Source organism: Haliotis cracherodii, unplaced genomic scaffold, assembly GCF_022045235.1.
Source record: "Haliotis cracherodii isolate W230 unplaced genomic scaffold, xgHalCrac1.p SCAF_15, whole genome shotgun sequence".
Taxonomy (NCBI): Eukaryota; Metazoa; Mollusca; class Gastropoda; order Lepetellida; family Haliotidae; genus Haliotis; species Haliotis cracherodii.
In genome coordinates this window covers 11,154,766-11,174,368 of record NW_027266270.1, presented here as the reverse complement: position 1 = coordinate 11,174,368, position 19,603 = coordinate 11,154,766, and the positions used below count along the sequence as shown (strand labels likewise).

At 40.8% G+C, this 19,603-nt stretch overlaps 1 protein-coding gene across 2 annotated transcripts; it reads left to right on the top strand.

The window, feature by feature from the left end:
* Nucleotides 1-20: 20 nt before the first annotated feature.
* LOC139461805 (adenylate cyclase CyaB-like) lies at nucleotides 21-18,947 on the top strand. Of its 2 annotated transcripts, none has more exons than XM_071243276.1 (5): nucleotides 21-52; nucleotides 8,263-8,431; nucleotides 11,009-11,110; nucleotides 12,012-12,137; nucleotides 15,505-18,947. In XM_071243276.1, exons 2-5 carry the CDS (start codon nucleotides 8,276-8,278, stop codon nucleotides 15,649-15,651), a joined length of 531 nt encoding a protein of 176 aa, XP_071099377.1. In that variant the 5' UTR covers nucleotides 21-52; nucleotides 8,263-8,275; the 3' UTR covers nucleotides 15,652-18,947. The 2 variants fall into 2 exon arrangements, with proteins under 2 accessions (XP_071099377.1, XP_071099378.1); XM_071243277.1 differs by having other exon boundaries at nucleotides 35-66.
* The last annotated feature ends 656 nt before the right edge of the window (nucleotides 18,948-19,603 follow it).

Genomic DNA, 19,603 nt, shown 5'->3' with positions numbered 1-19,603 from the left:
ATCAAGAAATATACATCTGAGAACTTTTTTAGCACGAGAGTGGAAATTTTAGGTGCATTATTTACAGTTTGTATTCTTTGACATTTAAAATTATGATATTGAGTAGAGTTAGGCTTAGTAAATGTTTTCTGAATGTGGCACGTCAAATAAGCATCAGGTGATTGTGCATAATCGGCCATAGCATAGATATCATCTTACTGTGGATGTCATTTAGTAAAACCTGTGCGAGGCCTCTTCAAGATATTACCTATGTAGTTATAATGATTGCATGGGGTGTTCAATAAGAATAGATCTTACTGCTTGCATAATAATTTCAAAACATTGACAGGTTAATTCCATTACAGTATTTTCTAAACTGCATGTTACCCAACAAATTAACAACTTTTTCTGAAGACAAGAGGATGATTAAGTCATTCACATGACCGATAGGCCTAATAGCTTTCATTATGGCAGCCAAAACTCTCAATCCAATTGTGACACATATGGCTCGTTCCTATTAAGATCTAATATCAGTTTATGGCTATAACACTAAATGTAGTGTAACCTTCTGTATTTCCTTTTATAATAATTAAGGAGTCAGTGAGGAACTTACAGAGGACAAATGCCTCTGATTTTCAACCAGATTTTGACAAGTTGCCAATGTACTTGACAGCTTCTTTCTACATAAAAAAATAGGTCCAACGATCCTTGCAATTTCAATGAGGCCACAAGACTGATGGTTGCGGTATTGAGTAATCATGCAACTTGCATGTCAAGTAATGCTAATAGTGAGACTCTCAGTCGGTTTACTATCAAAATGTTCCCTGATGTATCGTTTTGTAACCAGACCATATCGAAAAGTACCTTGATTTTGGAAATTTTGTGATAAACTATGTCGTAAATATATCCATGATAGCTGCTCCCCCAAAATATACTTCTGAACTTTATTAAATAAAAATTGTCAACAAACTGCACCACAATATCAGGGTTCACTCTAGGAATTTTCTGACATGGGCCCTTTATGTGAAAATTTCAAATATTCCAGAGGTATGGCTATACAGCACAATGTAAAAATGCCCCATTGTATTTGAAAATGTGGTCCTTTTTTTTCAAATTTTGGGGCTAAAAGCACAAGGCCCCACCCAAGAATTATCCCTGCAATATAGATAGAGAACAGCGTACGATAAACTGATAAAATACTGACTGGGCATGCCCCTGTCTTCGGGTCAAGTAGATTTGTGGCTTAATTTTGGTCTTATTTGCATCCCCCTGTTCAAAAGTCCTGGATCCACCTCTGCTAATTATCCACAATGCATTTCTCAAATGCATCGCCACATCTCTAAATAGTGCAGCTAACATGAAAGGTGTCTTCCCAAGGCAAGTGAGTTAACTGACCATAAAAGTCCAGTTTCCGCTCTTGCCGAACTAGGCTGGAATTCCTGGGCTCGATCGTAGCGCCACCAGTGGCTATTACGAGTTACATCCCTTCAATGCCTCTCCAACGGACCAATCAGATTCCACCTCTCATATAACTTGCATTTATTTCAAACAAAATGGCGGCGCCCAGTCAAGACAATCTGATCGATAATCAGGATCTATATTTTGATAAAATGGGTCTTACATTGCCAAGTGCATCAAATCACGAGAGCACCTTGGTTAAAACATGAAAAGATTTGGAAAATATTTGTTGACAAATAGTTGGCGGTGCACATGCTTTGCAAATCCTGCAATCGACTGAAATCTGCGTGACAGTTTACAATTTTGATTGGACTATGCATAGACTCGTTAGTCCAGCCAAAATGTAACTCCATAATACCAGCCTAGTTCAGCAAGGGTGGAAACTGGACCTTTATAGTCAGTTAACTTGCTTGCCTCGGGAAGATGCATGAAAGGTTCTGAAAGAAAGGGTGGTGAGAGCTGACCTATTTGGTCAGGCTCGGTGTCTTAAATTGGTTGATTGTGTGTTATCGTACTCCGACAGCGGGGATCGTTGCTCAACATATCAATCACTGGGCTGCCTGGTCCAGACTTTATTATTTACAGGCTACTATCCTATAGCTGGAAAAGTGCTGAGTGTGGCAAACTGAGGCAGACCATAGTTGATAAAAGGCTTCTTGACACAGGCTCATTAAATGGCCTTCAAAGTTTAATTGAAGTTCGTCAGTCAAACACTCACATTCACAATCAGTTTATCAGTTCCTGGTACCTTAGATTTGTATACACAATGCCTCGCACATACAAAGTGGACAAGTGCTTGAAATTAACCCTGTTAAATGGAAAGTAATTACGTTTTACTAGTTTACTAAGTCTTGAGTTACAGTAACAACCCTTGAAAGGTGCTTCCGTATTGTACATGTATTGACAATCCTTGAAAAGTACTGCAATTGTACTGACAGACCTTGAAAGGTGCTGGAATTGTACCTACAGACCTTAAAAGGTTCTTCAATATTGTATTGACAATCCTTTAGAAGTACTGCAATTGTACTGACAGACCTTGAAAAGTGCTTCAATATTGTATTGACAGACCGTGAAAAGCATTGCAATTGTACCGACAGACCTTGAAAACTACTGCAATTGTACTGACAGTCCTTTTAAGGTGCTGGAATTGTACTGACCGTCCTTGAAAGGTGCTGGAATTGTACCTACACACCTTAAAGGTGCTGCAATTGTAACAACAGACCTTGAAAGTTGCTGGAATTGTACCTACAGACCTTAAAAGGTTCTTCAATATTGTATTGACAATCCTTTAGAAGTACTGCAATTGTACTGACAGACCTTGAAAAGTGCTTCAATATTGTATTGACAGACCTTGAAAAGTATTGCAATTGTACTGATATACCTTGAAAAGTACTGCAATTGTACTGACAGTCCTTTAAAGGTGCTGGAATTGTACTGACAGTCCTTGAAAGGTGCTGGAATTGTACCTACACACCTTAAAGGTGCTGCAATTGTACTGACAGACCTTGAAAGGTGCTGGAATTGTACCTACAGACCTTAAAAGGTTCTTCAATATTGTATTGACAATCCTTTAGAAGTACTGCAATTGTACTGACAGACCTTGAAAAGTGCTTCAATATTGTATTGACAGACCTTGAAAAGTATTGCAATTGTACTGATATACCTTGAAAAGTACTGCAATTGAAATCACAGTCCTTGAAAGGTGATGGAATTGTACTGACAGTCCTTGAAAGGTGCTGGAATTGTACCTACACACCTTAAAGGTGCTGCAACTGTAACAACAGACCGTGAAAGGTGCTGGAATTGTACCTACAGACCTTAAAAGGTTCTTCAATATTGTATTGACAATCCTTTAGAAGTACTGCAATTGTACTGACAGACCTTGAAAAGTGCTTCAATATTGCATTGACAATCCTTGAAAAGTATTGCAATTGTACTGACAATCCTTGAAAAGTGCTGGAATTGTACTGACAGTCCTTGAAAAGTAGAGGAATTGTACTGACAGTCCTTGAAATGTGTTCCAATTGTAGTGACATTCCTTGAAAAGTACTGGAATTGTACTGACAGTCCTTGAAATGTGTTGCAATTGTAGTGACATTCCTTGAAAAGTACTGGAATTGTACTGACAGTCCTTGAAATGTGTTGCAGTTGTAGTGACATTCCTTAAAAAGTACTGGAGTTGTACTGACAGTCCTTGAAATGTGTTGCAATTGTAGTGACATTCCTTGAAAAGTACTGGAATTGTACTGACAGGCCTTGAAATGTGTTGCAATTGTAGTGACATTCCTTGAAAAGTACTGGAATTGTACTGACAGGCCTTGAAAAGTGTCGCAATTGTAGTGAGAGCCCTTGAAAAGTGCTGGACTTGTACTGACAACCCTTGAAAAGTACAGGAATTGTACTGACAATCCTTAAAAAGTACAGGAATTGTACTGACGGTCCTTGAAAAGTACAGGAATTGTACTGACAGTCCTTGAAATGTGTTGCAATTGTAGTGACATTCCTTGAAAAGTACTGGAATTGTACTGACAGGCCTTGAAAAGTGTTGCAATTGTAGTGAGAGCCCTTGAAAAGTGCTGGACTTGTACTGACAACCCTTGAAAAGTACAGGAATTGTACTGACGGTCCTTGAAAAGTACAGGAATTGTACTGACAGTCCTTGAAAAGTACAGGAATTGTACTGACAATCCTTAAAAAGTACAGGAATTGTACTGACGGTCCATGAAAAGTGTTGGAATTGTACTGACAGTCCTTGTAAAGTATTGGACTTGTACTGACAGTCCTTGTAAAGTGCTGGAATTGTACTGACAGTCCTTGAAATGTGTTGCAATTGTAGTGACATTCCTTGAAAAGTGTTGGCATTTTTAAAAACAGGAACCAATTTCCACTCAAAAGATTTCAAAAATAATTTCCTAGTTTTGTTCATGTTTACTTCCTGGTGACTTGTCACTGAGCAACTTGGCTCTGTACAGTGGGGAAAGTATCTGACAGGGGACGGTTGAGGAAAATGTGAAGCTTGAATGATTTTGCTGATTAAGTTTCATCTGAACTTTCAGAATGGTGTCCTTGAAAACAGGTTTGTGACCTTGAAGTCTGAGTCAAAGACTTGTACGAATCCAGCCTCAGTCTTATGCATGCCGCTAGGTACATTATCTAGACCTTTACCCGACCAAACTATGTTTTTGTTTTATTTAAATGTACTACTCAAAAGAAGTTTAGGAACACCCGATTCTTTCATATTACAATGTATTATAATTATGTCATGACCGATTAACTATAGCAATATGCAAGAATCAGGTGTTCCTTAACTTCTTTTGAGTAGTATACATGTTTATAAAGCATACTGTCAAGTGACAACGCCACCTAATCCCCTCGGTACACAGTCTTAAACGTCAAAATGTTGACCCCTTGGAGAAATATCCTGAAACTAAAGATAATAATTCAGAATGTATTCTTATGTTCGTTATCAATTTTTCTTCAGGCATTGGTTACATGGAGGTGGGGAATGATAAAGAGGGAAGGTGCTTCACTTTTTCCCAGGGGTATATAACAAAGGAACGCTGTTAATCTGGGTACATTCACAGAGATGGATTAAGAGAATACCTGTAACCATGAGCTACGAGGAATTATTGATTCTAGGTCCCAACGAATGAATGAAACCTTTGGCGAGGAACTTACAGCATTCATTCACGATCAACTGATAATCCGTAATTCTGAGTGTCGAGTAGATTGTTCTTTATATTACTCATTGTTAATTTGAGAAAGAAAATTATATAAAATGTATGAAATGTCAACGCCAAAGAGAAACTTCAATGAAGGCAGCCTTTTGTTCCGATATCGTAATGTAATCAGTTTGTGACGTCATGAACAATGGATGATGTCATATGGTATTTTTCTCAACAATGAAGCACTGTAGCATAATAAGGTTACAACCGATCAGCATTGAGAATTGCTAATATGTACATGTGCAAATATTGGAATTATTTCACAGACGATAATGTTTTCCTTATGGGTTATATAAACAAGTTTCATTGTATGTGTAGCGACTCTTTTCCAGTGTACATGTGGATGCATTATTAATTAATTATGCACCTTATTAATTCTTGGGTGATGCGGGGGCACGGGTGGCCCAGTCCTCCAAGGTGTCGCGATTTGCTTTGCAGAGTTGCATCCCTTGGGCACGCCAGAAACCTATGATTGTGGGTTTCGAATCCCGTTTCGCCCCGATTATGTTTCTAGGTTTGTCAGCGCCATACCCATGCTCGTGGGTTTCACCGAAGTGATAAATGTCTGAGACCTGCATCACTTCGGGCTTTCCTCCTGCATTAAGCTGACACGCCGCGATATAACTGGAATACTGTTAAAAGCGGCGTTAAACCCAACTCACTCACTCACTCACTCACTTGGGTGATGCTTTCAGACATCCTTAGTTTACAGAATCGACTGACCTGGTACTAAAGTAACAATCAGCATATTTATAAAGAGGAAGTAAAATGTTATTTGTATTTGCCTGATCACTTTCTCTCTGATGAATTAGAACAATAAACATATATATAGACAGGCGAAACCGCAATATCGGTGGGTTGAGAAGGGAGTTAACTCCGTTTGCCTAATCGAAAGTTCGAGGTGGGCCCACATTCGAAACTAAACGCACTTGTTGTTGAGAATATGTACAATGTAAACTAACCCGCATTACGAACTGCTAATAAGTATTATGATTTATAATTGGATTAGAATGTACAAATGCGATGACAATACAGCAGAACTCACTTCTATGAACATCGCCAAACTAGGTCGCGGGGTCATTAATATTCATGAGTTATTCCTTTTATGGAACAAGTTCTCGGAAAAGTTTGAGGCTTGTATCATGACTGTCATGTCCGAGATCAATTCAAGTGTAGACATATTTCCAGCGGCAAACTTATCATCAGATTGATGTGTTATACTGGAAAAAGTAGAATGAGTGGTATTGCCTCTGTAAATTTAATTTTAAGTAGATCTAAGTTTCTTGCTTTGTAACTATTTTTGCAAAACTAGTGTCACCTGACACCACCTGACATAAAACCCCATTTCACCTCACCTGACATCAACACCACCTGATGTATAACCCCATTTCACCTCACCTGACACCGCCACCACCTGACGTATAACACCATTTCACCTCACCTGACATCAACACCACCTGACGTATAACCCCATTTCACCTCACCTGACACCGCCACCACGGTATGTCAAACTCTGTTTCACCTCACCTGACATCACAGGACGTAAAACTCCATTTCACCTCACCTGACACCACCACCACGGTATGTCAAACTCCATTTTACCTCACCTGACACCACCTGACATAAAACACCATTTCACCTCACCTGACACCGCCACCACGGTATGTCAAACTCTGTTTCACCTCACCTGACATCAGCACCACCTGACGTATAACCCCATTTCACCTCACCTGACACCGCCACCACCTGACGTATAACACCATTTCACCTCACCTGACACCGCCACCACGGTATGTCAAACTCTGTTTCACCTCACCTGACATCACAGGACGTAAAACTCCATTTCACCTCACCTGACACCACCACCACGGTATGTCAAACTCCATTTTACCTCACCTGACACCACCTGACATAAAACACCATTTCACCTCACCTGACACCGCCACCACGGTATGTCAAACTCTGTTTCACCTCACCTGACATCAGCACCACCTGACGTATAACCCCATTTCACCTCACCTGACACCGCCACCACCTGACGTATAACACCATTTCACCTCACCTGACACCGCCACCACGGTATGTCAAACTCTGTTTCACCTCACCTGACATCACAGGACGTAAAACTCCATTTCACCTCACCTGACACCACCACCATGGTATGTCAAACTCCGTTTCACCTCACCTGACATAAACACCACCTGACATAAAACCCCATTTCACCTCGCCTGACACCACCACCACGGTATGTCAAACTCCGTTTTACCTCACCTGACATCAGCACCACCTGATGTATAACACCATTTCACCTCACCTGACACCACCACCACGGTATGTCAAACTCCATTTTACCTCACCTGACACCATGTGACATAAAACACCATTTCACCTCACCTGACACCGCCACCACGGTATGTCAAACTCTGTTTCACCTCACCTGACATCAGCACCTCCTGACGTATAACCCCATTTCACCTCACCTGACACCGCCACCACCTGACGTATAACACCATTTCACCTCACCTGACACCGCCACCACCACCACGGTATGTCAAACTCTGTTTCACCTCACCTGACATCACAGGATGTAAAACTCCATTTCACCTCACCAGACACCACCACGGTATGTCAAACTCCGTTTCACCTCACCTGACATCACCACCACGACGGGGCATAAAACCCCATTTCACCTCACCTGACACCACGTGAAATAAAACTCCATTTCACCTCACTTGACATCACAACTACCTGACACAAACCCCATTTCACCTCACCTGATACCACCACCACCACCTGACATAAACCCAATTTCACCTCACCTGAGGTGGTCGGCCAATCTCATCAGCCCCCTTCCCCTGTAATAAGTTACCAGTTCCTTAGACAAGAAATGTATCTCGCTCATTAGAGTAATTTGATGGTACAACTACTTTCAGTGTTGTAGTATTAAAATAGGGCTTTAAACGAAGCTATGGTTATAAATAGTTCCAGGGTATTTATCATAATACAAGGGAGATATATCACCATGCATCATCGAGGATGTATGTGCATGGCTTCAGTTGGTTTGTTGACTTTGTAATAAATGCTTCTTTCACTTCCACAGAACAAAGTCAACAATGCCCGTCAACGTTGAGATCAAGGCTTACATCTCTGACATCCAAGCTCTACGAAAAACTGCAGAGAAACTGAGTGATGCTGGTTGTACCACGCTGAAACAGGAGGACACGTTCTTCGTCACACCTGCTGGTCGACTGAAGCTGCGCCAGAGTCAGGTGAGTGAGTGAATGAGTGAGGAAGGGAAGAAGGGAGTGAGGTTTTACACCAGTCTGCAATATCTCGATTGTCCATATATCATATCTCTTATCTTGTGAACTGACTATAAAAGTTTCCACCCTTGTTGAACTAGGCTGGAATCATGGAGTTCTATTTTGGCTAATGAGTCTATGCATAGTCCAATCAAAATCATGTAACGAAATCAACATCCGGTTCATAAAATGCCACGTAAAATGCGCTCGATTGCAGGATTTACTAAGCATGTGTACTGCCTGTGTATTTGCAAACGCGGCGTTGAGAGATGTTTTCCTAACCTTTTCATGTTTTCAATCGAGGTGCTTACGTGATTGATGCACTTTGCGAAGTACGACCCTTTTTATTACAGTATAGATATTGATTATCGATCAGATCGTCTTCACTGGGCACCACCATTTTGATTGAAGCAAATGCAAGTGATATGAGAGGTGGAATCTGATTGGTCAATAGGAGGGACATAAAGGAACATAACTCGTAATAGCCACTGGTGGCGCGATGATCGAGCCCAGAAATTCAAGTCTAGTTCGGCAAGGGAGGAAACTGGACTTTTACTGTCAGTTAACTACCTTAGCTTGGGATGATGTATACAAGTCAGCAATATCTCATCCTCGATTATCCAGGGTATGATATCTCTGTTATATTGTAAATAGTCTGGACCCACAAACATACCTTGTTATGAGTTTTGTTAGTACGATATGATGCAATCAAATTACCCTGTTCTTTTATGATTGAAACAACTGGCCATGTCCCCAGTACTTGACGTTCACGTGACGTCTCAGTTTCAGCTGAACCATCTTGAGGCACGAGGTCTTCCCTCTCTCGTCTTAGTACTGAGGAAAATATTCAAGCTAAAAGTTGTCACATTCAGAGATCGTCTCCGTGGGGTAGTGTAGTGAGTGTCTGTCCGGAGAGCCCCGGCGGTCCAATCCCCAGTAGCATCATACTGAAAGATATAAAAGCTGGCACAAGTTGTTACCCAGCCTTGCACTCGGCATTAATGAAATAAAGACTGGTCGTCTCACAGTCAGTATCCAGCAGGGTATCCATGGATACCTATGTTACACTGCAGCATGGTATCTCAGTGGGCTGGCACTATAAAACCTGCATTTGTCTGGTCTAGTTCAAGCAGAGAGACGCACACACGCACATCACTATATAAGTACAGTAATCATGAACGCAATGTTAACCCCCTTTCACCTTACCTATCACAGGGGGGTGGGGTAGCCTAGTGGTTAAGACGTTCACTCTTCACGGCGAAGATCCAGTTCTATTCCCGCTATGGGTACAGTGTGTGAAGACCATTTCTGGTGCCACCCACTGTGATATTGTCCCGGTGAAGATCTGGGTAGAGAATAGCTCTTCAGCAACCCATATTCGGAACGTTTCCTATTATATATAACCAATGGTTTGTCTGGTCCAGGTTAGACTCTCTATAGGTCGCCGCTACACAGCTTGTTGTAAGAGGCGACTAACGGGATCTGGTGGCCAGGCTCTCTGACTTGGTTGATGCATGTCATCGTATCCCAATTGTGTAGATCGATGCTCATGATGTCAATCACTGGATTGTCAGGTCTCAATTATTTACAGACCACCATTGTAAAGCTGGAATATTTCCGAGTGCGACAACAAAGAAACAAACACTGTGATATTACCAGAATATTGCTATAAAGAGGCGTAAATCCATACTGACTCTTTAGCATCATTTCCAGTTCCCCCTGTTCCCCCTGTTTGTCATGGGAACCGTACTTGTACGCAGCAGACGTACGTAATTCAAAAGTTAACATATTGTTTTTAGTCAGTAAACGTGCTATCCTGTCACTGGATTGTCAAGTCCACACTTGCTATCACCGGATTGTCTGGTCCAGACTCGATTGTTTATAGCCTGCCGTCGTATGGCAGGAGTATGCTGGATGCAACGTTACTCTTTTATGCAAATTGTGTGAGTGGCGGGTGCTACTGGTAGAGCAGGGCATGCTTATCCTTTTCGTGAATACCTGGTGTCATCACTGATTTTCAGTGATCCATTCATATAATTTTCATCACTTTTTTGCCTTTTACTGATTATTCTCTGGTGTTGATGTTTTGTATATATTGTACCCTAACAATGATCATACAACCGACCGCTGGCCGAGGCTTTAGTTACATATCCGTGAAGATTCCAGGGTAGAACAGGTCTTCAGTAACCCATGCTTGCCGTAAAAGGTGACTATGCTCGTCTTAAAAGGTGACTAACGGGATCGGGTGGTCAGGCTCGCTGACTTGGTTGATGCATGTCATCGATCTCAATTGCGTGGATCGATGCTCATGATATCAATCACTGGATTGTCTGGTCCAGACTCGATTATTTACAGACCGCTGTCATGTAGCTGGAATATTTGCTGAGTGCGGCATTAAACAACAAACCAACCAACCAACTTTAGTGACAAGCTGACATGTAGCTGGAATATTGACTGCTGTTAACAACAAACAACACAAAAACATTATTTGTGTTTGTCGATTTGTCACAGTGTTTTGTTATTCCCTGTTTCCATGACTGGCAGGATGCTAAGGCCCAGCTGATCTACTACAAACGCAGCGATCAAACCGGACCAAAGGTCTCCAACTATCATGTCAGTGTCACTGACGATGCAGAAAACCTGAAGGTAACAGTGTAATGGTCTTATTGACTTCTGGAACTTCTGTTTAGGAGGTTCAACTTTCTAGTGAGTCAAAAGCACATGTCTGGTTTATAGCCATGTTTAATCAACTAAAGGGGAATAACTCCCAATGATCTACAGTACAGTGCTGGTACAACAACTAGCTATAATAACTGTGTACATAGCACTCTGGTGGAACAAGCTATAATGTAAACACTTTAGATATATTGACTTACTGCTACAAACAGTTTGTATGTTCTTCCTTTCTAACGGGGGCGGTCGGGTAGCCTAGTGGTTAAAGCGTTCGCTCGGCACGCAGAAGACCCGGGTTCGATTCCCGACATGGGTACAATGTGTGAAGCCCATTTCTGGTGTCCCCCGCCGTGATATTGCTGGAATATTGCTAAAAGCGGCGTAAAACCATACTCACTCACTCACTCCTTTCTAACGTGTTTTATTAGGCCACATTAATTTACGAACACACGATGCCATTTAGAAAGTGGTCAAATGTAATGAATGTTATATTTGGGATAAGACTTTCTTAGTAAAGTACAGATTCTCGTACTTTTTGGGGTTGAGTCCCGTTGGGGGTTTGAACCCACACTGCCAGAGTGAGGCACCTAATCGCCAGCGCACAAAGTCAGCGAAGCTTCAGTGCCTAAATGGGTTAGATCGATTATTTACAGACCGCTGTCATATAGCTGGAATATTGCTGAGTGTGGCATTAACAACAAACAAACAAACAAACAAGCAAGCACTCACTCACTCACTTGTAAGTAGTACATGTACTTCAAACCAGCAAGAACTGAGGTAAACTAAGGTTTTATAAAGTTTTGTCATTTATGCAGTGGGTAAAAACAGGAAAATACAGTTGTGTTGGTTGTGTAAGCCATGTTTTACCTTTAAGATGACGCTAGAGATGGCGTATGGTATCAAGGGAAGTGTGAAGAAGACGCGTTATCTGTACATGGTGGGTCAGACGAGGGTTCACGTGGACAGTGTCGAGGGTCTTGGAGACTTCATGGAGTTAGAGGTGAGATGATACTGGCTGACAACTCATTTTAGTCTTGGCGGGGCCTGGGTTTATTCAGAAAAAAACCCCAGGAATTTACCTGTTTGATAATGTATAGGGAACAAAAGAAAGATTTTTTTTGTATAATGAATTATATTTTATAATTGTTAATTATTTTTGAATGCATGTAGGGGCAGTGGAGTAGCCTAGTGGTTACAGCGTTCGCTCATCACGCTGAAGACCTGGGTTCGATTCCCATAATTGGCCTATTTCTGGTGACCCCCACCATGATATTGCTGGAATATTGCTAAAAGTGGTGTAAAACAATATTCACTCACTCCCTCACTCACCAAATGCATGATGGTCTTTGATTTAACAACACAGTGAGGTTTCTGGGAAGAAAAATTAACTAGCCCATGTTTGTGAGTGTGGTCAGACTTTGTGATTTGGCTTATTGTGTGCCATGAGGCCCACACAACATGGATCGGTGCTCATGCTATCAGTCACTGGTTTGCCTTGCCCAGTCTGATATAGCCAATACTGCTGGAATATGCACACTGTGATGTTAAAAAGACATTCACACTGCATTTGTGAAGTATTATATTGATAGATTAAGTGCCCGGAATTAAAGGGGGCGCTTTTGAACTCGTACACAAGTTTAAATTTGGTGTCAGAGATTGAACTGGGGAAAACAAACTTAGTTCTTCCACGGATGTAACTAAAATAATACAGTAGGGTACGGCTGGGGTGTGTCCAAATTTACTACCCGGGTACCCACACCCCTATTACCCGACCCTACCCGGGTACCCGCTGTAGGTCTCAAGAGATAGGTCCAAATGTCCGACTGGGAATAGTTTGACCATAGCCCTAACAAAATTTATTTAGATACATGAATAAAAACAATCTGGTCATGCATAAACTGAAGTTGACTGAAGTTTTATCTTTAATCAAACATATAAAGTCAGAAGGAATGCAAACATTAGTCACTTATAGTGTAACCATAGAGTTCTAGATCATTTTTGTCATTAAACAATATATCACATGATTAACCACTGGTCGGGGTGGTCCTGTGGGTATCCGGGTCCTACTCAGTACCCACCCGACCCAAGTACAGCTGTGGGGTCCTACCACCACTTGGGGGGACCTATAGTCCATTCCAAGTTATATTGATATGGAAAGGACTATAAATCCCCCAAAACGAGGTAGCATGCAAGTGAGAGCCCTAAGTATCATGTGAGATTTTCTGATAAAATAGCCCTAAAATATCACATTGACCTATTTTTTAACTCTGATCCCATGGTCTACCAGTGATTTCTTCAATGCACCAAGTCATTATTGTGGTGATTTGAAGTGCAAAAGGAAGAAAGAAATTAAATCTGCCATTTTTTTACCACATATAAAACTTTTTCCCATCAAATTATTAAAGTTACCTATGTAGCAATATGTATTTAAATTTGAAATCAATCAATGAGTTTGGTATATCATGGGTTTGTATTTTTAAGTTTGATCCAGAAGTTAGTTATCATGCAAGAGGATGCTTAATAATACTGAATGCGTTTGAGCAGTTAGCTCTGTTTTGTTGCTGTTTATTTGGTTGCTTAATGCCGCACTCAGCATTTTCTCAGCAATATTCCAGCTCTATGATGGCAGCCTGTAAATAATTGAATCTGGACTGGACAATCCAGTGAATAAAATTATGAGCATCAATCTATTGGGGTAGGTGATGCAGCCAACGACCTGTAAATAATTGAATCTGGACTAGACAATCCAGTGATTAAAATTATGAGCATCAATCCACTGGGGTAGATGATGCAGCCAACCAAATCACCAGGTCTGTCCTTCCACTCCAATGGTCCCTTTTACAACAAGCATAAGATGCTGGGGACCAATTCTATCCCAGAATCCTCCCTGGGTTGTTAGCCTTGGAAAGAATTACCTTTTTAGGGTGAATGTTTGTTTGTTTGTTGTTAAACGCAGCACCCAGCAATATTCCAGCCATATGACGACGGTCTGTTAATAATCGAGTCTGGAACAGACAGTCCAGTGATTGACATCATGAGCATTGATCAATTCATTTGGGATACGATGACATGCATCAACCAAGTCAGTGAGTCTGACCACCTTATCCCGTTAGTCACCTCTTACGACAAGCATAGTCGCCTTTTACGGCAAGCATGGGTTGCCGAAGACCCATTCTCTAGCCGGATCTTCACGGGTCTTTAGGGTGAATGTGGTAACTCTGTTGACGTAGTGATGCACAGCTACAACCTCATGAGTCACCAGCTTCTTCGTCTGATCTTCACAGGTCTTTAGGGGGAATGTGGTAACTCTGTTGATGTAGTGATGCACAATAACAACCGCATGAGTCACCAGCTTCTCCGTCAGATCTTCACAGGTCTTTAGGGGGAATGTGGTAACTCTGTTGATGTAGTGATGCACAATAACAACCGCATGAGTCACCAGCTTCTCCGTCAGATCTTCATGGGTCTTTAGGGGGAATGTGGTAACTTTGCTGACGTAGTGATGCACAGTAACAACCTCATGAGTCACCAGCTTCATCGTCAGATCTTCACGGGTCTTTACAGGGAATGTGATAACTCTGTTGACGTAGTGATGCACAATAACAACCTCATGAGTCATCAGCTTCTTCGTCTGATCTTCACGGGCTTTAGGGGGAATGTGGTAACTCTGTTGACGTAGTGATGCACAGCTACAACCTCATGAGTCACCAGCTTCTTCGTCAGATCTTCACGGGTCTTTAGGGGGAATGTGGTAACTCTGTTGATGTAGTGATGCACAGCTACAATCTCATGAGTCACCAGCTTCTCCGTCAGATCTTCACAGGTCTTTAGGGGGAATGTGGTAACTCTGTTGATGTAGTGATGCACAGCTACAATCTCATGAGTCACCAGCTTCTCCGTCAGATCTTCACGGGTCTTTAGGGGGAATGTGGTAACTCTGTTGATGTAGTGATGCACAATAACAACCGCATGAGTCACCAGCTTCTCCGTCCGATCTTCACGGGTCTTTAGGGGGAATGTGGTAACTCTGTTGATGTAGTGATGCACAATAACAACCGCATGAGTCACCAGCTTCTCCGTCAGATCTTCACGGGTCTTTAGGGGGAATGTGGTAACTTTGTTGACGTAGTGATGCACAATAACAACCTCATGAGTCACCAGCTTCATCGTCAGATCTTCACGTGTCTTTAGGGGGAATGTAGTAACTCTGTTGATGTAATGATGCACAGTAACAACCTCATGAGTCACCAGCTTCTTTGTCAGATCTTCACGGGTCTTTAGGGGGAATGTAGTAACTCTGTTGATGTAATGATGCACAGTAACAACCTCATGAGTCACCAGCTTCTTCCTCGTTGTCGTTGTTGCAGGTTCAGATGAAGCCTGGACAGGCTTTGGACGAAGGCCAGGAGATCGCCAATGACCTCATGACCAAGCTTGGGATTAAGGAGAGTGATCTCATAGAAGTAGCATACATGGATCTCATTCTCGAAAAGCAAACCTCAAATGGGAACTGAATCATATCTGAATTAGCTTTCTGATATCCTGGTAACCAAATTTCTAGATGATTACATATTTTTGTTGCCATAATAGCAGAGTCTGTGCATGTCAAGACAATGTTTTTGTGGCCAGGGTTATTTCTTAGTAGTGCTGGGACTATACACCAATGCATCGGTGGATCGCAATTTTATACTTCTCGATACAAGTATCGATCACAGTCGCACACGAAGTAAAAAAAATCGATTCTGACCTTAAATGTTTGCTTTAATAACTAAACACTAATTAAAGGTTCCACTTTACACTAATCAGTTGTTCAAGTTAAAAGTGAAAAAACATGCATATTATCATTTGTTGTGCCATACTTGACTCTGCCAAATGTAAATCATCAGTGTGCCAGGTATTTGGCCATCCTGTCTATGTAAAAGATGGCTTACACACCACACATAAGAGCACATGCTTGTGAGTAAGGTATCGTGATAATTATTTGATCGCACAGTTGGTGTATCGTCCCAGCCCTATTTTTAGTGCTATTTTTTTGTAGTTATGGTAACAGGAACTCTTTAACATTGATTAAGTTGATCAAATATTTGTTCTTTAGGCCACATCTTTTAAATTTTATGTTTCACGGGTTTATTCCATCTTTTCCACATGAGGTCGGTTAAAATATAGCTAAAAGTAAATGTCAATCATATATTTATTCACATGAAACTCATTCTGCCTTAAAATTAAAACTGCAGCTGGCCTCTTGAATCACTGATGGTGATGTAGACACAGAATTTATATATAACATTTTTGTATTGTATAAGAGGTCTATATTGCTTGCAGGACACAATAAAAATAAATATTTTTATGTTTAATTTATTTCTTAGTCCGGCAGCTTTTTAGTAGGGGCGGCAGGCATGTGAAACAAAAAAAAACCAAGTGTGGCCTAATGGCAAAATGTGTTTATTTACCATGTTATTAACATGGTAAATAAACAAAAATATGACTTTTGAATTTAGGTCCGTACTCCACATGTGTTCACTGATCTCATATTCTACATTGTTCTGAATTCTTTTTAAAACAGTCAATACACCAATGTTTTATTTTCAGATTTACATTTTCATAAGACTTACCTCTGCATACCATATTCCTATATTTTACATCCATTTAGTGGTATGTTTGGCTGGTGTAGCATTATGCTGAGTTGCCTCCCTTAGTCATGCTATGGTCGGCTTGTGGGTTTAATTCCAAGACTCGCCATGATATAGATCTGGTTTGATCAATACCATATACGTACACATTGGTTTTTATCTGAAGTGGTAAAAGTCAATGAATGATCTGTGTCGCTTTTGGCTTTCTGCCCACATTAAGCTGACAGGCCAGTGACATTCCATGATATTACTGAAATATTGTTCAAAGTGGCATTAAACCAAATGTGTTCATTATGTGTTCCTCTTAATGTTAACATTTTCTGTTGTGCAGGTCGTGAGTGACCACTCCATATTTGTTCTTGAGCTTTCTCCATGTTATCACTGAAGTACTGCACAAGTGGCCAGAATACCCACTCACTCGTATCATTGCCCATTGCTTTGCCCATTGCTTTGCCCATTGCTTGTTAGATAGGTTCAATCTTACTTCTTTTTAAAACCTGTTTAGGTCAAATAAATTAATTATTGTATTTTCATCACCCCCTCACTGACCATCTTATTCCCGAGGCAAGGGTGTTAACTGACTTTAAAAGTCCAGTTTCCTCCCTTGCCAAACTAGGATGGAATTTCCAGGCTCGGTGGTAGCGCCTCCAGTGGCTATAACGAGTTATGTCGTCTTCTATGAACGTCCTACCGACCAATCAGATTCTTTCTCTCTCATATCCCTTGCATTTGCTTCAAACAAAATGGCAGCGCCCAGTCAAAACAATCAATTCGATAATCAAGATCTATATTGTAATATAACGGGTCTTCCCCCTCGAAGTGCATCAAATGACTTGAGCACCTTGATTAAAAACATGAAAAGATTTTCAAAAGAGGTCGACGCCCAGTTGGCGGTACACTACAGTTTGTGAATCCTGCTGTTGACCGAAATCTGCAAGTTTAAATCCATGTTTTCAAACCGGATGTCTAGTTTATTACACGATTTTGATTGGACGATGCATAGACTCGTTAGTCCAGCCAAAATGTACCAGTAGTCCGGTACCTCCAGAATTCCAGCTTAGTTTGGCAAGGGTGGAAACTGGAATTTTAAAGTCAGTTAACTCCCTTGCCAGGGGAAGATGCTCTCTACGAACTACCCAACACATTGTTTTATTGTCCCTTCGTACCGACAGGTAAAGAAAATCACCACGTTGCGTCATCCTACTTCATGACCTACACCACGTATGATTCCCTAGTCTTAGCAAAATTCTTGTTGTTTTCTGTGAATAACATCCCTTGACAGTTTATGTACACCAATGTCTTACACTGTTTGTTTTAAAGAAATATAATATGAAAAAAACATAAAATGCCTCCGCCTAACGTTATTGGAACATTTGGATGAAAATTCAATAATGTATTGTGGCCTTGACTTACCATATATGTTTGTTTTCTTTTCATTCCGTGAGTTTGATTTGGATTCCATGTCAAGGTTGTTCACGTGATCATATTGATACAACTTGTAATTCCTGATATATGCAACTGTATACGTGTATCATAGTTGTGTTTTACACCATACGTTTTCAGTGTTTCGGGGATTGCTTTCAGCGTAGTAACTTTTTTATAGCGTTTGAAATGTGTTCAAATCCAATTTTCAAGTGTATACTGTCTTTATCCATAAATTCTAATTGCTGTTAATACACAAATATATATACTACTTAAAAGAAGTTAAGGACCAGCCAATTCTTTCATAGTTCATTTCCAGATTAACTATAGTTATATGAAACAATCATCAGGTTCTTAACTTCTTTTGAGTAGTATATGTACACTAATAAAGGGTCTGTCAGTTTAGAGAGATATGTCCGGTGTTTAAATGTTTGATTAAGGCACCGTGATATTGCTGGAATATTGCTAAAAGCAGCATAAAACCATACTCACTCACTCACTCACTCACTCACTCACTCACTCACTCATCTGATGTAAGACATGTGTTTCTGTACGAAGTACACAAGATGAAGGTGTATATTTTGAATGACAAGCTCTCCAATGGAGGCATCTATGTAATTAACTGTAGCAGTACAAGGATGTTATTCACAGGCGGAACTCAAAAGTAAATGGCTTGTATTAATTACAGGGTATGTAAGTGATGGATGAAATGTACTGATATTTGTGAATCAATTATACATGATGCGTTTCAGCTTGAATAAAATAACGTTTTCCACATAATGATTTTGTGCTTTTTTAAGGCAAAGCAGACTTGGGGTGGTCAACATGCCAAACATGAGGTTGGGACCTATATTCTGACCTTGAATTCCACAACAAGGGAGATCACCCAGGAAGGTAATTTCTTACAAGGGGTGGGGTGGGATGGGTGGTTTGTGGTTTTTTTTAAAAAAATAAATAAAATTGAATGTTATTTGGGATTTAGGAACTTGACAGTTATTATAGGCAGGAGAGGACGTCATGGAAACACGTTACTTGTATTTGATGTGTGCGAATGAGGGTGGGGGGTGAGGGGTGTCAACAAAATTTGATACAGTCCTCAAACAATGATGATGAAACCAAGATGAAGGAGCAAGAAATACCTCTAAAACGTCCTGATAAAGAGTAAAAGGAGTTGCTATCCACAACAGAGTGTCATGTATTTATATGAAGGCGGTCTGTAAATAATTGAGCCTGGTCCATCATTATCGATCTACGTATTTGAGATACGAAGACATACCCCAACAAAGTCAGCCAGGCAGGCCACAGATCCCGTTAGTCGCCTAATGACTACAAGAAGCATGGGTTGCGGAAGACCAATTCTAGCAAGGCCATCTGCTAAACATGGCAGCTGGACACTTAACGTCTCTGGTAAACT

Coding starts and splice junctions, on each gene's coding strand:
- LOC139461805 (XM_071243276.1), top strand. CDS start 8,276: ATGCCCGTCAACGTTGAGATCAAGGCTTACATCTCTGACATCCAAGCT. Junction 8,432..11,008: donor TGAAGCTGCGCCAGAGTCAG/GTGAGTGAGTGA, acceptor CATGACTGGCAG/GATGCTAAGGCCCAGCTGAT. Junction 12,138..15,504: donor GAGACTTCATGGAGTTAGAG/GTGAGATGATAC, acceptor TCGTTGTTGCAG/GTTCAGATGAAGCCTGGACA.